Source organism: Corythoichthys intestinalis, chromosome 14 (genome assembly GCF_030265065.1).
Source record: "Corythoichthys intestinalis isolate RoL2023-P3 chromosome 14, ASM3026506v1, whole genome shotgun sequence".
In the NCBI taxonomy this organism is placed as follows: domain Eukaryota; kingdom Metazoa; phylum Chordata; class Actinopteri; order Syngnathiformes; family Syngnathidae; genus Corythoichthys; species Corythoichthys intestinalis.
Genome location: NC_080408.1, coordinates 29379532 through 29395178, shown reverse-complemented (window position 1 = coordinate 29395178; position 15647 = coordinate 29379532). Strand labels below are relative to the sequence as shown.

General features: G+C 38.2%; 1 protein-coding gene across 8 annotated transcripts in view; it reads right to left on the bottom strand.

The window, feature by feature from the left end:
- LOC130930158 (partitioning defective 3 homolog) overlaps positions 1-15647 on the bottom strand; it is a 215149-nt gene that overhangs the window by 53646 nt on the left and 145856 nt on the right. For 7 of the 8 annotated variants that reach the window (XR_009066999.1, XR_009067000.1, XM_057857914.1 and 4 more), the window contains 5 exons: positions 15360-15513; positions 8569-8767; positions 8125-8279; positions 7091-7135; positions 597-827 (listed from right to left, as the gene is read on the bottom strand). Coding sequence is in view for 6 of the 8 variants with exons in the window: in XM_057857914.1 (XP_057713897.1) it covers positions 597-827; positions 7091-7135; positions 8125-8279; positions 8569-8767; positions 15360-15513 (784 nt within the window). In the remaining 2 variants the exon portion in view is untranslated. The remainder of the gene's footprint in view (positions 1-596; positions 828-7090; positions 7136-8124; positions 8280-8568; positions 8768-15359; positions 15514-15647) is intronic. The other variant, XM_057857915.1, reaches the window with a different exon arrangement.

Sequence of the window (15647 nt, the reverse complement as noted above, 5' to 3'; positions counted from 1 at the left end):
ATCAACAAATAAGCCACACTGGATTTAAAACCGCAGGATTCAAAATGAGGGAAAAAAGCAGCGGCTTATAGTCTGAAAATTATGGTAGTTCGTTTTTTGTTTATAAGATATTCTGTAGAATATCCCAAAATAATTTCCAAACCCATGTATCGATAATCGTTGTATCGCTATATTGTGAGATCATCGTTATCGTGAGCTTTTTATCGCAAAACGTATCGTATCGTGAGGTACCAAGAGATTCCCACCCCTAGCAGGAATAACTTAGCACATAGTAAGGAAGTTTTCAATTAACATTGTGAAACACTAATTCATTAACGTTAGCACTAACAGCGTTCTTTCCGACCGGTCTTCTACACACCGACTCGCAGTTAGTCACCAATTCAGCCAATCCAACACAAACAGTGAGAGTTCAGCTGTGGGCAAAAATGCCGTCACGCCCATGCATCACAATGCAAAGTTTCAGGCACGAGACGGCGAGTTACATGACAACCGAGGTCCTCGCTGAAGAATGCCAACTTGCCCGGCAGTGGCTGCGTTGGGTATGAAACGTGTAATCAACAGGAAGGAGATGGGCGATTTGACGGCAGACATCTTACACGTCTCCATGCCCTCATCATCGTCCTCGGCGGCAGGTGGCCGGTCGTATGACTTGTCGATGGCGGCACGGAAGCTTTCGTTGCAGCCGCGGCCTCGGATGATGCGAGGACGAGGCCGGTGGAAAGGAAGGTCGCCGTTGAGCGTCACCTCGGCAACCGCTGTCTGGAGACTCTCAAGAGAGCTCGACTTCTTCAGCCCCAAGGATGGACCCACATCCTTTGTGGACGAACCTGATTGAAACACATGAAGACACATTCAATAGAACTTTCATCAATGCATTATAGAAAATGATTTCATTATTCATCCCTTGAAAAATCCTATGGAAAAAAAATTCTGATGAGATTTATAATAAACAATCAAACTTTTCTTTGGACAAATACACAGCTATAAAAATTATGTTCATTAACTTATTTTATTTGAATACAAAACCCTTTCTAACAACTTTTTTTTTGCTTTTGCTTTTTTACAATAGGAAAACCGCAGCCTTTTCTGCAACAGATTTTCAAAAAATATATATATTCCATTGACTTGTTCTATTATTAGTTTTTTTAATCAAACGACAAGCTGATTGTACACTTGTCTAAAATAAAAGCAGCTTTTGTTCCAACAGCTGACAGGTGATTTGAAACGGAGTGAAACAGTTAAGAATTGTTTAGGCCATTACTTTCATTGATTTAATTGCTTGTCTGTTTTTTTCTCCTAGAAGAAGAAGAAGAAGAAGAAAAAAAAACTACTTTTTGGAGCGCCTTTTGATATACTTTAGACCAGGGGTCCCCAAACTACGGCCCGCGGGCCGGATGCGGCCCGCCTCCACATTTGGTCCGGCCCCTTGAACAAAATGCCCCCCCCCCCCGATAGTGTTATTTATTTCCTGGCTTTTTTTTTTCTGTGAAGAACCCAGAGAGGGTTATTTGGTTATTATCTATTTAATTAATAGTGTAATTATTATTTATTATATTATATTATTAATAGTGTTATTATTATTTATTATATTATATTATAATGTATATTAATAAGTACTGTACTTGTTTATTATAAGAATAAATCAACAAGATAGCAATAACATTTTTAACTGTTAAAGCGATCCATGGATAGAAAGACTTGTGGTTCTTAAAAGATAAATGTTAGTACAAGTTATAGAAATTGTATATTAAAAGCCCTCTTAATGTTTTCGTTTTAATAACATTTGTAAAATTTTCAGTCAAAAAATAAACTAGTAGCTCGCCATTGTTGATGTCAATAATTACACAATGGTGCTGAAACCCTTAAAATCAGTCGCACCCAAGAGTCAGCAGAGGGTGACAAAACACTATAAAACAAAAGTAACAAGTGCACATGACACTGTGCTGTCATTTTAATCTGTTTGAGCGGGGCATGTGCGTTAAATGCATCAAATATTTAAACGTGATTAATTTTAAAAATTAATTACCGCCCGTTAACGCGATAATTTTGACAGCCCTATACATCATATTATATTGTTATTATTATTATTATTTTTTTTTATTTACTTTTGTTCCGTGAATAATCCAGAAAGGGTTATTTGATTGTGGCTTTCTGAAAAACAATAGATTTTTACATTTAGGCACTCCTGCAATTGTCACACCTTTTCTGTTGCAAACTGACCCCGGCCCCTCATCAGAGAAGGGAAAAGTTATGTGGCGCTCACAGGAAAAAGTTTGGGGACCCCTGCTTTAGACAATTGTCATTAATACAAAAACACAACTTTATTTGTCAACTGCAGCGAAGTCTATTTTTGTGACAAGTTGTTTGTAAATGACAAAGACAAGACAAAGACTGGAGTGGTCACAAATCACTAGACACCTTTCTGGTGATGGTCACAACATAAACGATTCCTTAAATGATCTCTTATTGATTCCGTGCTACTTTCAAAAACTTTCATGTCAAAGCTGAATGGGGCTGCCGCTAAACACAAATTCTTTTTACCAATGGGTCTTCAGGGCCATGTTACGGTTGCGTTCCTCGCCTCCCATTATGACTAAAGCTACTTTATTAATACAAGTTCTACTACTCTTCCTACTCCTATTACTAGGCCTTCTACAATTACTTCAACTACTACTTTTACTACATTTCCAACTTATTTACTCCTACTTCAACAACTATCACCACTAATTGTTTTAATGTACAAAGTACTATTACAAATTGTACTATGATTGAAACTATTTCTACTACTAATTTAATCTTATTATTATTTCCACAAGTTCCACCACTACTTTTGACTAACTTCTACATTACAACTACTATGCCAAAATTTTTTACTCATGCTACTTCTACAACTTCTATAACTACCACAAGCTTAGCTTCGACAAGTATATCTTGGATTTGTGCTAATAACTTCTATGAATAATCTCAGCCTCCTTCTACAGGTATAACTTTTAGTACCATCACAATGACACAATTTGTTTGTCCAAGAAAATTCTTCCTCCTTCCACTCTTTGGCAAGGGAGGCAAGCCACCCTGATTTGTAGTCTGTTTCTGCCTAGTACTTGCGTTCCATCTTTGAGGTACTTTATACTTTGACATGCTTGAGTGAAAAGAAGCCGTCTGAAGGTCGTTCACGCAAGGCGTCACGTCTTGTTTGGTCTCCGTCAAACGGAGCGTGCATTATTTACGAGCACGTGATTATTTTAAAGTCATCCCAGAGGAGCTCTAAAATCACATCAAGCAAGTTTCAGTTTCACGTGGGAGTGGAAACCTGCAGCTGCTTTCAATAAATGTGCACGACAACTTCCATAGGCTTCACTGTAGCGATAATGGATAGGAAAGGGGAATATTTGATTGGATATTGACTTTTTAATGTTTGTCTGGTGTGGCTAGAGTGCATGACCACCCATCAAGTGTGATATTAAACAACAGAGTCAAACTGAAAATATGGCTGAGCCAGTCCTTTTTTGTCACATTTTAATGTGACACTTTGAATCATTTATAATAATAATAATAATATTTGGTCATGTCAAACAACCACGTCACAACATTGAGGTGCATTTTGGATTAAAATGCCCACATCTCTGGACTTTTCGGATGTTGCATATTTTTCATGGTCTTACACCCCTTTAACATCTCGTTCACGGATGATGGGCACTGCTGTTGTAGAGCGCTAATGTGAGCGACGATAATTAGCGAGTGACTCCACCACTGTTAGGTTTTTGAAAAGTGCCCAGACTTGACAGTGATGGATCACTTGCCGTCAACACGCCACCTCAAAAGAGGAGGGAGCACACAGGCGGCGTAATTAGCCAGCCAAACTCATCGGCTACAAACAAAAAAAAAAAGCCAAAATATATTGTCTTTAACGGTGACCTCAAAACAGAACAGGAGCAATTGTGTCTGCTCAACGAGCTGGGATAAAAAAAAAATTAAAAAAATGAAATCAATAAGGTTCTTTCTCCATCACAATGATTTGATGAATGTTCAGACTAAATTGGTTGAGCACTGTGGAGAAACACAAATTAAATTTTAACAGTGTCTATGTCAATACATATATACATACACAAACTGTATATATAATTTTTTTGGGGGGGGGTTGTTCAATTCACATATACATACACGCACGCTGCTTGCTGTTTTAAAGGGACAGAGAACATCCAGTATTCGGTCGTTTCTATTTTTTTTTTCAATTTATAAATCATTGAGGGTTTAAGTTAGCAACTTCACTTAGATATAACAAAAAATTGATAGCTGGTGTAATATTTCTGAAGCAAAACTAAGTTTATTGGACTAACGAAAGATATACAACATGCATAAAAACAAAATTATACAGGTGCAGGGAGTCGATATTCAGTAGAGCCTCCTTTTGCCGAACTAACAGCTTCTAGACTTTTCCTATGGCTTCCATTGAGTTTCTGAATTCTGGATATATGTATTTTGGACCAGTGATCCAGTCAACATTAATCATTTATTTGATTAGGTGAAAGAAAAGACTTGTTAGTAAACCTGCCAAATTTCAATGAATAAAAACATTGCTAAGTAGATGCAATAAAGCTTTAAAATGGGAGAAAATAAGACAGGGCTTTAAGTTCTCAGACGCTGCAGATGTGTCCGCTGACTGTGCTTTTCTTGAAATGTTGTATTCTTGTGTGCATAACATGCATAACACCCCTTGTAATCCCAAAACAACAATCTTTGTCTCATCAGTCCATAGTACCTTATTCCAAAAGGAATCTGTTGGCCATAATGTGCTTTTGCACACCTCAAGGATGTCAGTTTTCAGCATTTGTCCAGCAAAGGCTTCTTCTGTTACATTCCCCAGTACAGCTTCTCTCGGTGCAAGATGCACTGAATTCTTGAATGAGGCACTGTGACACTATCAGTAGCAATATCATGTTGTGTTCCTTTGGTGGTGGACTTTGGGTGGTCTTTGACCATTAGGGGTGTAACGGTACACAAAAATCTCGGTTCGGTACGTACCTCAGTTTTGAGGTCACGGTTCGGTTCATTTTCGGTAGATTGAGAAAACAAAATGCAAAATATAAATGTGCTAGTTGTTTATTACACACCTTTGTGCTTTCAACAATAGGAACATTAGCCTATACAAAGATAGAATTCTGCTCAAAAAGTAGCGGGTATTTAAAGATAATCCAACCACAATTTGCCTTTCAGACCCCGCGTATTGGTCAGCTTTCTTTCTTTCTGAAAGAAAAAAGAAGTCCTGTGCTAAAGAGAAAAGCAATCCCAATGACAAAGATTTTAACATGTATTTTACGAATGAAATGCCTCAATGAATCTTTTTTTTTTCTTATGAACGGTTTCCAAAACTTTATTGGTAGATTTTCTCAAGTTAAAGCGCCACACAGAAATTAATTAATTTAATTGTGTAAGCAGGATCTGTGTAATATTATTTGATTACTGTTGTTTTAGCTCATTTCAATTTTATTATTGATTTCATCATTTATTTAAATGGGCTATTATTTATTTTATTATGTGTTTATATTTTACAAATGTGATGTAGTATTCATTTATATTGCATATCTTATACTGTATAACTTTAGTTCCTAAGTGAATATTAGTTCCTACTTGTTTTGTTGTGGTAGGGGGGGTTTTGTATTGAACACGGGGCTGTGTTGGTTATTATAGCAGAGAAGACAGCAGTAAATCAACAAAGACAAGTCAACTGTGCCCCGATCTACCACTCAAGAGATCTGATGGACTCAAAAAGTGGGTTACGATTGCATATTAGTTTGAAAATCGACCGGATCCACCGTATTTTTACACGAGTGACTTCCGGTCTGCCCGATCCTAGCTACAGGTAGTAGTGTTGACGCAGAGGGGTCACATCTCACGTCAAATAATAAACTCTGCCGTTCTTTTTGCATGCATCGTGTTGAGCCGCTTCTGGGATGCGTCTAAAACGCAGCCGCACTGCGACTGGTGTGCATTGGCTGATTGACTTTAACGCCTGCGTTTCACTGCGTTCTCGCGCTGCCACGTTGTCGCGCCGTTGACGTTTCTGGGTTATACTGTCCTACCGTGTTGGTCCTCATTATAGTAGAGAAGACGGAGTAAATATAATCTACACAAAGAAACTGTTAACCGATCGACACACAGCCTCAAAAAGTAAGGGTTACATTACGTCAGAAACTCGTTCGGTACGCCTCCGTTCCGAACCGAGCACCACGTACCGCAACGGTTCAATACAAATACATGTAACCGTTACACCCTTATTGACCATTCTCACAATCATTCGCCTTGGCCTCCACAATATTTTTCTTTCTCTACTTCTGCCCTACACAATAATTTGTGGTCTTCCATTTCCATGCTATGTTCCTTACGGTTGAAATTGACAGCTAATATCTCATAACTTTTTATAGCCTATCCCTAAATCAAGATGTTTAAAAATCTTTTCTTTCAAGTTATTTTACTTGTTTTGAGGGTTGTCACTCTTGGCTGGAGATTCAAAGACATGCATGGTGCATGTTGCACATTGAGTCTATTAGTCGAATACACCAAGTTTAGATTGGCCACTTCTTGGAAATACTGGCTATTATTTATATTGTCTTACACTCTTATAAATTTGAAAAATGAACATTTGACTTTTGTTCATTTAAATAAACAAGATTGGGATGCACACGATAAAACTGTTGTCTGTCCGTTTAACTGATTGAACTATGGGTGGCCAACGTTCACATCAGTTTTCTGATATAACTTTCAAGGAAACATGATTCTTTACTCAAGCAAATGCATAATTTGCTTGCTGTATGTTTGTATTCATGTTTTTTTTTCGTTTTACTTATTTAAAAAAGCAGTGAAACCATGACTCTCCTTTCCTGTCTTGTAAACCACTCAGTTCAAGGGAAGAGCAATCAATCACAGATGACGGCCTGTGCTCAGAAAAGAATGACACTATAGGGTCACTGAGGATATTTCAGAATACAATGTGATTTTTGGAGCATCAATATTTCAGGTCATCATTCAGAAATTGTGAATGTCTTGGACTCTACTTTGGCACGTCACGCTCCTGCTACCCACTAACCCTTACCTGTGCCGGCGTCGGGCCGCAGGCTGAGGTTAATCTCGTCGGCTACTGTTAAAGGAAGCGGAAGACGGGGAGGGGCAAAATATTTGGGGCTTCAGTTAGTATTGGTCACATTCCTCATGCAACATCCTGCTACAGCAAACATCACGAAAGGTCAGGGTGGAAGTCATGGCATACCATGCCAGAGAAGCAGCTGAGAAGAAGGATGAGGATGGAAGAATGGATGGGGTTGCTACTGTTAATGATGATGATGATGAGAACAAGTGGGGCAGTTAGAGAAGGGCAAGCATCTCAAAAGGAGTTTCAAGGAGAAAAAACATCGAGCAAATAGGAGACGTGAAGATCATTGAAATGTTGAAGGTCACGTGAGATGTGTTAGAAAGGTTTTGGCTTAGAGGTGATGGCGCACAATTTGGATTGAACCCCAAGCACACAAACTATAATGGAAAGGTGCAATTCACCTATGTGATTCTACAGTACGTGTTGCAGTTGAAACAACAGATTAAAGCCCACATTTCATAAATTCATTGCTAATAAATAAAAAGAGGGTCATTTTTTTCCCATAATCCGACTTATGTGACATTTTTCCCCATGAACATTGCTGCTTCAGTCTTTGGGCAATGCTGATCTTATTCACAAAAGACACCTAATTTTTTGAAGGTCGTACTGTAGTTTCTCAAGTATGATATGCATACTTGATGATGATTAATAGTGCAGGCTTGTGCAAGGTGTACCTTCATTCCAATACAATACGTAATGTCTATTGTTACAAATCTATAGAAAGAAACTTATTTACTACTCACCGTGAATTACAAATTACAAACAAATAGCTTAAAAAGTTGGAAAGGTTGTTAAATATAGATACCAACTGGAAAGGTTCCCAACACTGACTTTTTTTAATAACCTAACACTGGTTCCAGCCATCTTATTAATGTAAACTAATTATTCCATTAATCCATTCAACACCCAGCCCTACTTTCGTTATTACTTTTCAAACAGGCTACTCATCATAGGCGTGTTGTATGAGAAATAGCTACCTAGGTCCATGCTCTTGGACTTGCGCGTCTTGATGATCTCCAGCTGTGAGGCATCTCCAAACTGCTTGGTGCGCTTCTCTGACATGCTCTGTCGGCCAAAACCTTCCCGCTGGAAGGCAGCGTCAGCGGCATTGATTTCTTCCGGTGTCTGTGAACTAAGTCACAAACCCGATTTGAAAAAACAGGTGGGGAAACATTCCGAGCTCAAGGGACGCATTTGATTTTTAAAGACGCATTTGATTTTTAAAAGGCACAAATAAAAACAAAATGAGAAGTTATCAATTTGAACATTGTGAATTTAAAAGACGCACAACAAAATGAAAATTGAAGAGCCTATGAAGGGACCAAAAATATATCTTGTAAATTTGACACAACACAGACAGTTATGATCAAGCCTGCCAAATTTAAATTTGTGAACAATACACACAGCTCCCTCATTCCCACCTGTCCTTGGGAGAAGGCATCTCTTGAGCCCAGGACGGCGTTACGTTGGCGTTGAAGCCACTGCTTCCTCCTACGTCGTCGTGGGAGCTGGATGACGACTGGTCAGACATGTGAGGAGGGAGGACCGGTGGCCCGTCATCCTCAATGATTACCGTGTCATCCTGCGGCATGTTGACGGTCGGGGAAAGCTGGTAGTTGCCTGAAAATGACACCCAGTTTAGCGTCAACAGGCTGACGTAATATAAATTGACATTATATGCTTTTTGCGAAGCCTCACTGAACTCCAGAAGGATAAAAAATAAAAGGGACTAGTCATACTAAAAGGTTTGACAACAACCTTGAGTAAAGTATTGAAAGATTTGTCGCTGAAGCGAACACGCTGGCCTGAGGCTGTTGGACTACACCACCAAGAATAAAAGATTGCAAAATAGACAACAAAAATGCTGAATCAAAGACTCTTTAAAATGAATAACCTGTTGTAGTTGCTTGGTGGTGGCAATTCCCACTAGTACAAAGAAAATGATTCACTGATTCAATGCAATTACTGAGTCATTCAAATTACAATGAAAAATTTTAGTATGGATGTCACAATTCAATACTTTTAAAATTGCGCTTCTCATCCATTATGATATTATGAACTACAACTACGATACAAGATACTGTATAATATGCTGTATAGTTGAATTAGACTGACGACCCACTGTCCTTGCCCGAGTGTCCTTGAGCAAAACAGCAGTACTATTTGCTGTTGTGTAAATGGGTGAAAGTAGCCTTTAAAGCAATTGGACGCAATGGTGTATATAAATAAAGCGCTATGCTATACAAGTTACTAGAGGTGGGAATCTTTGGGCACCTGACGATTCGATTACGATTACGATTATTTAGAGGCTACGATTCGATTATAAATCAATTATTGATGACACCCCTCCCCCTTGCTATTAGCTGCTAATGTTTTGTACATTAGTTTCAAAAACTAAAAAAAAAAAAATCCTCGCAGGCTTAAATAAACGACTATTTCAGTATCAAGTTAACAGTTAAAAACAATAAATAATATACTCAAATCCCCATTCTGTATCAGCAGCTTTAAACTACATTCAACTAATTTAATGTTGTGAATCAACCGTTAAAGTTGCTAAAATTGCTCCGGTTATTCCTGTTATTAATTTCTCTTTTGTCTACTTTCGACATGTGAAAGTTTTAAAACTATTTTAAAAATGGATTCAAGTCAATATTTTACCGATTTATGAGTATTTTAGATAAAAAGTTAATTAGGTTCGCTTGGAAGGTTCGCTACAACAGCCTTGCAGGGAAGTCTACTGCTTTAAGATGGCGGCCATTTACCAACGCCTGCATCTAGCTTTCTGTACATGTTCTGCTATCGCCACCGAGTCTATTTTGCATCTAGTCTTATATAAATATGATATCTACCTTAACTTTATGTGGACGTACTTTGTAGCAGCTGTCGGCAGCAGTCAGGTATGTTGTTGTTTTTTTATCTCGCGGCATGAGTTGAGCTAGAGCCGTGAGTTGAGCATTTGCATTACCCGAGGGGCCGCGTAATGACAAGCATGATGTTTAGCTACTCTCGCTCCGTTCCTCATTGTGTTCTGAAGACCGCGCGGCGCGCTTAGTGTGTTTTACTTCCGCTTTACTTGACATATTTCAATAATCGGAATTTGGATGTTTGTGAATCGTTCTCGAATCTTCCACGGCCGAACCGAATCTAAGAATCGGAAATTTCGCACACCTCTACAAGTTACCATATACAATAAGCAAAAAAACCATTGGCACAATGTCACTCAGTTGTATTACAATAAAATACAATTCCCCCCAGTCATAACAGATAAAATTCATTCAAGGTACAATGTAAGATTATTCAATCCAATTCTCTCGGAATTACAATAGAAATTATATTCATTATGTTACGATACTTTGCTCTCTAATGAAGATGCAACGTAATACACTGTGATTAGGATAAAATACAAATTACTCAAATTATGATACAATGGGATTCACCCAAATTATAAAACATATGATTCAAACTAATCGTGATGTGTCATGATAAATTTACTCCAAGCAACCATTTTGGGTCGGAGTCGGGTCAAGTACGACTCTATTCAATAAATTACATTGTGAATTCCTCCTCTTATCACTCATATTCGGTGCAATTCCTGTATGAATTGCTTCAATTCGGATACGATTCACTCCATTTACAAAACAGCTCACAAAATATATTATACTAATCTTTCTAATTCCAATATGATTCATTATAACAATACAATCTAGTATAATTATAATGAGATTCCCTCCAAACAAAGACTTGTTGCAGATATAAACACAAGACTGCACAAGTACAACAAAGAAAAAGAGCAAAAATAAAAGATAAAACAAAAAAACAGAGGATGACTTTTTAAAGCAAATAACATATTGAGGACACTGGGTAAAGGCAAGGCGAGGCAACGGGCTAATCAGCTTAGAGAGTTTGTCATCGGGCACAGCGGCGTTCCAGTGTCACAACAGCGTGATTAATTCAAGCTGCGCCAACGCCGCAAATGAAGATAAAAACTTCCCCGCCGACTAAGGCGGGAAAAGAAAATAAGTCGGCGCTCTCTCTCACCAAAAAGCCGGCCTTAAAACCCCTCGCTGATACACACAGCGCAAGACTTTGTGGTTAATCTCCACTTTCAAATTGAATGTGTACAGGGAGCAAGAACGGATGGGGGATTTAGGACCATGAAGCCTCGAGCATCTAGCTCATGTTTGTTGTATCAAGAAGGGGGGGGGGGGGGGGGGAATCATTTACTACCTACTAAAATTATTGGCGTAATTTGTACTGCAAGTGAATTGCTAGGTAAGTGAAGTGAATCAGTGAACCTTGATGGAGTCACACATAGCGTTACCCAGCATCCATGTAACCAGTATTGAATAAATCTGTATATGTCTGTCAATTTTTGTCAATTGTTTTATGAAGCAGATGTTTGCAAACACCTACGTTTGAATTAAACAAATTTTTAAAAGAAAAAAAAATGCTCCTCACTAATGTCTTGAATATGTGGATATGTGTAAGTACAGTAATTGTTGTTGAGTTCAATTTAAAAAAATAATAAGAATAAAATAAATAAATAAATAAAAACTTTAAAATTAGCTCTGCATTTCCTCCTATTCTGGGTGCTGCTATGATATGGCATGTTTCCCTGCCGCCTTGGCGGAGCCCAAATATCGGATACAGTATTTGGACTCCTACATCACGTTCGTCACAAACTTCAAGTTGAATTTTTTCATTAAAAAAATAAAAATTATGGCATCATTTCTGGTACAAGTGGCATAAGACAATGGGATTACCACACAGTCCAAATTTGAAATGTATACAGTGTAATCACCTAATGATAGAGGAGAATTATATGGCTCCCTGATGTAGCCGTACTGCATTTATATGTAAAGTACATAAGGGCTGTTTGATCAGTATTCGATAATACCGTGAACCCTCGCTACTTCGCGCTTCAAACTTTGTGCTCTAAGTCCATCGCAGATTCTTTTTCAATTAAAGAAAAAAAAAAATACTGATGAGCTGTCCCGAGCCGATCGCGTAGTCTCACTCTCCCTCCCTCCCTCTCCCTGCTCTTTGTTGGTAGCAGTGCACTGGAGTTGCTTATTAAAGTTAACAACGACTGACAGACGTTTAATGTTTGATCTGGCCAGAAGAGCGAACTTCAAAGTGCTGCATGTGTCAATCATTGTTTAACTTGTTAAACAGTTGCAGTGGCACTGTAAGTGAGCACCTTGAGCGGATTTGAGTGGACTCACTCAATGATGCATTAAATAAAGCCAAACATTTTTCTGCTTTATTCTTGTTTTAAAATAATTCGGTGGGGCAGTAACATGTTTAAAACGTATCATTATTACATTTGAAGTGCTTAAAAACCGTTTATTAATATTTTTTAATTATACTTTGGAGAAAAAAAGTGAAAAACGTTTCTTCTATGCATCTTTTTCCAATACCAAATCTGAATAAAAGCATTGAACACACTTTTTTTTACTTGGCAGTTTTTCACTTATCGAGGTGGGTTCTGGTCCCCATTAACCGTGAAAACGAGAGATCACTATATTGTCACTTTATATTGCAGTGATCAGCATTTCATGCTACTGTCACTTTATATTTCATAAGAAATGCATCAGTTGCACTATCGTCACTGTGTCACACTTACTGCACTTCAGGTAACTTTATATTCTTGGAGAAGTCACAGCTGTCATTGCACAGCACCTTTGCACTACTTCTATCTCCTTAAATGACTTATGGCTCTGAACTTACTTGTATGTTACATCCTAAATATATTTTTGTTAGCATGGCTTGATTGTTGTATAATGTTATACTAAAGTGGCAATGTACCGGACAAAGATTCAATGCATGTTTTGTGCATACTTGGCAAATAAAGATGATATATAGTTGTAGTGAATACAGTTCACCTTAAATGGAAAGCAACTACTGACACACTCTCACCTTGAGTGCTCTCACTCAGGATTTAACAAAGCCTCTATGTTTCTTCAATCACATGTGGTTTGTTTTTGTTTGATAGCATAAATGTAACTTATCAGCAGCATGGCCCAATTCAGCGAATATATCACAGGTAAACACAGTTTGGGTTAACTGAGTAACTAAAATATGACACGAAATCAGGCACGTGTGTTGATCACGACAGGTTGCATGAAGAAAGAAAAGGAGCTACACAGTTATATATGCAGGTAGTTGGCTATTTCGGTTGGATTTTCAATTCCCATCCAATTCACCTTGGTGCTTCTCAAATTCACTCCATCTTTTTGCATTTAGAATGGAACATCTCTTGTTGTGTGAAAGTACATTATTCAATTGAGCAAGTGTGAAAGTTCTTCCTTTTAAACACATCAGTGTTGTTTCTGCTGGACTCGCCAATGGCAAATAAATACTTCAGTGTCCAAAGTTAAGTTCAATATGGTTGTACCTTGAATAACAAGTGCATACAACAATAATTGTCACAAGGATATATTTTTTATCCTCTATAAGAAACAACTAATATTATTGCAGCTGAGATGCCAATGTGTTCTGTTTAATCATTATAACTGTGTGTAGTATCAGAAGCACATCAGAAGGATCCCCAGTGAAGTAAGGTATTTATTCATGATGTGCAAACTGCTTAATTCATTCATTCTATTTATGTTATTGCTGCACTGGTACTGTAAAGGACTATTTTATCAAATTAATGGCATCTTAATTCATAGCAAAAAAATGCGACACAAGCGTGGCCAATGGACAAATACAGGTGCCCCTGTACTTCATATTTCACATCATGTGTACAGCTTGGTTCAAATTTGCTACAAAACGTATTCAACAAGCTCCTTTCCAATTATGCAAACAGAGGGAAAACACAATGAAGAGATGTCACTCTCACCTTTTTACAGCTCCATTCAGAGCATCCTGTCACCCCCGCAACGCCTCCTTTTCTTCCAGTGAAATGTCAGGTATTGTTCCTCTAAAGATATTATTCATTGCATCTCAGGTGCTGCTTTTGTTAGCAATATGAAGAAGCAGGAGCCATACATTTGTCATTAATCTATTGATTTTGAAACGCAGAGATTCGAGATGCAGAGTCAAAGTACAACCACAAACAGGTACAAATGTTAAATAGTCTAATGTTGGAAAAGTAAAATGAGTGAACATACTGAATTGCATCAGTTAAACTGGCAGCACCCAGCAGCCATCTATAGCTTTAAGGTGCACAGCGTTGAAAATTGTAAAGCATTCCGTTTTTAGACACAGGCAAAGTCCATTTAACGCTCAGCTTTGCTTCTCATCTTTGGAGTACAAGAGGCGACATTCTGCTTTTCCTCCTCAAATGAGAACACAAACTGTCTCTGTAATTCCTTTTTAACTTTTTGCGGCTTTGTCTTTAGCTACAAATGCTCCAGTCTTGAAGGAGAAAAGGAATCAGTCCTTTATTTGAGAGCCTCCCTTCTTGGTAATATAAACATGTCTTGGTGGTCTTATCTTGAGTCCAGGCCTTTCACGCCTGCTGTGGAACCTTTTTTTTTTTTTTTTTTTTTTTTTGGGCTACTTGCAGTCTGAAGTGTGAAAAAGGTCTTTGGAGCTGAAGAAGTGTGAAGACAGAAAGCAGCAGCCTGCATCTTAAAATGTCTGGACTTTTACTTTGAAGGTCTAAAGAAGCCCACAGGTGATTTTATACTTGTAAAGACGTACTGTACATCTAGCTTCACCTTTCAACACTGTCTAAGCCTGTTGCCTTGGTGACAATGAACCGAGCAGTCCCCGTCCTGTCCTCTCGCTTGTTTGTCAAGCATGAGCGAACAGCACCTATTAACACTTTCTGTCACCCACAGCTGAAGATTTTTTTGTTGTTTACATTCACTGGGTGTCAAATGACAAGCAATTTGCATGAAACAGAGTTGACATATTTTGCGGCTGAGTAGTCGCTTGGAGAGATACAAAAACACATCAAAGGTTGGCCTGTGACACTTTCCGTTGACTTTCTCTGCTAATGATTTTTCATCTTTTCATTTTATGGCAGCGATTTGTTGGTGTGCCATGCTTCCTTGTATCGTACAACTAGGTGAAGCTACTGTACAAAAAGTGATTTTTTTTTGGTGAGAAAAATGTGAAACAACCATCAAGTCAGATTTCATCTTAAAACACTTTCCACATCTGTTTAAACAAAACAACCACATCCAATGATGAAATGACTCAGAAACTGTTTTAAAATTACCTAATTTGGTGGTAAAACTGAGATAAGCTAAGGTCTTACCAACTGTGCGAGGCATCACGCCATGTCGAGGCATCAGGTTATCATCCAGATCCTCCAGTGCACCATACAAGGAGTGGGAGATACGACGCTCGTGCTCATCCAGAGACAAAGACGTTGAGCTCTGCTGAGGTCCTAGTGGACCCCCTGGTGCCTCCTATCACAAAAAACAATTAATCCTGTTTGTATAGTAAACGGAGTGAACAGAAATGGATTTCTGTTGTATTGCAAATGAAGCCAAGTATATTAAATCATATTGAAATTTATGAACTATAATTTACAAAACGATCT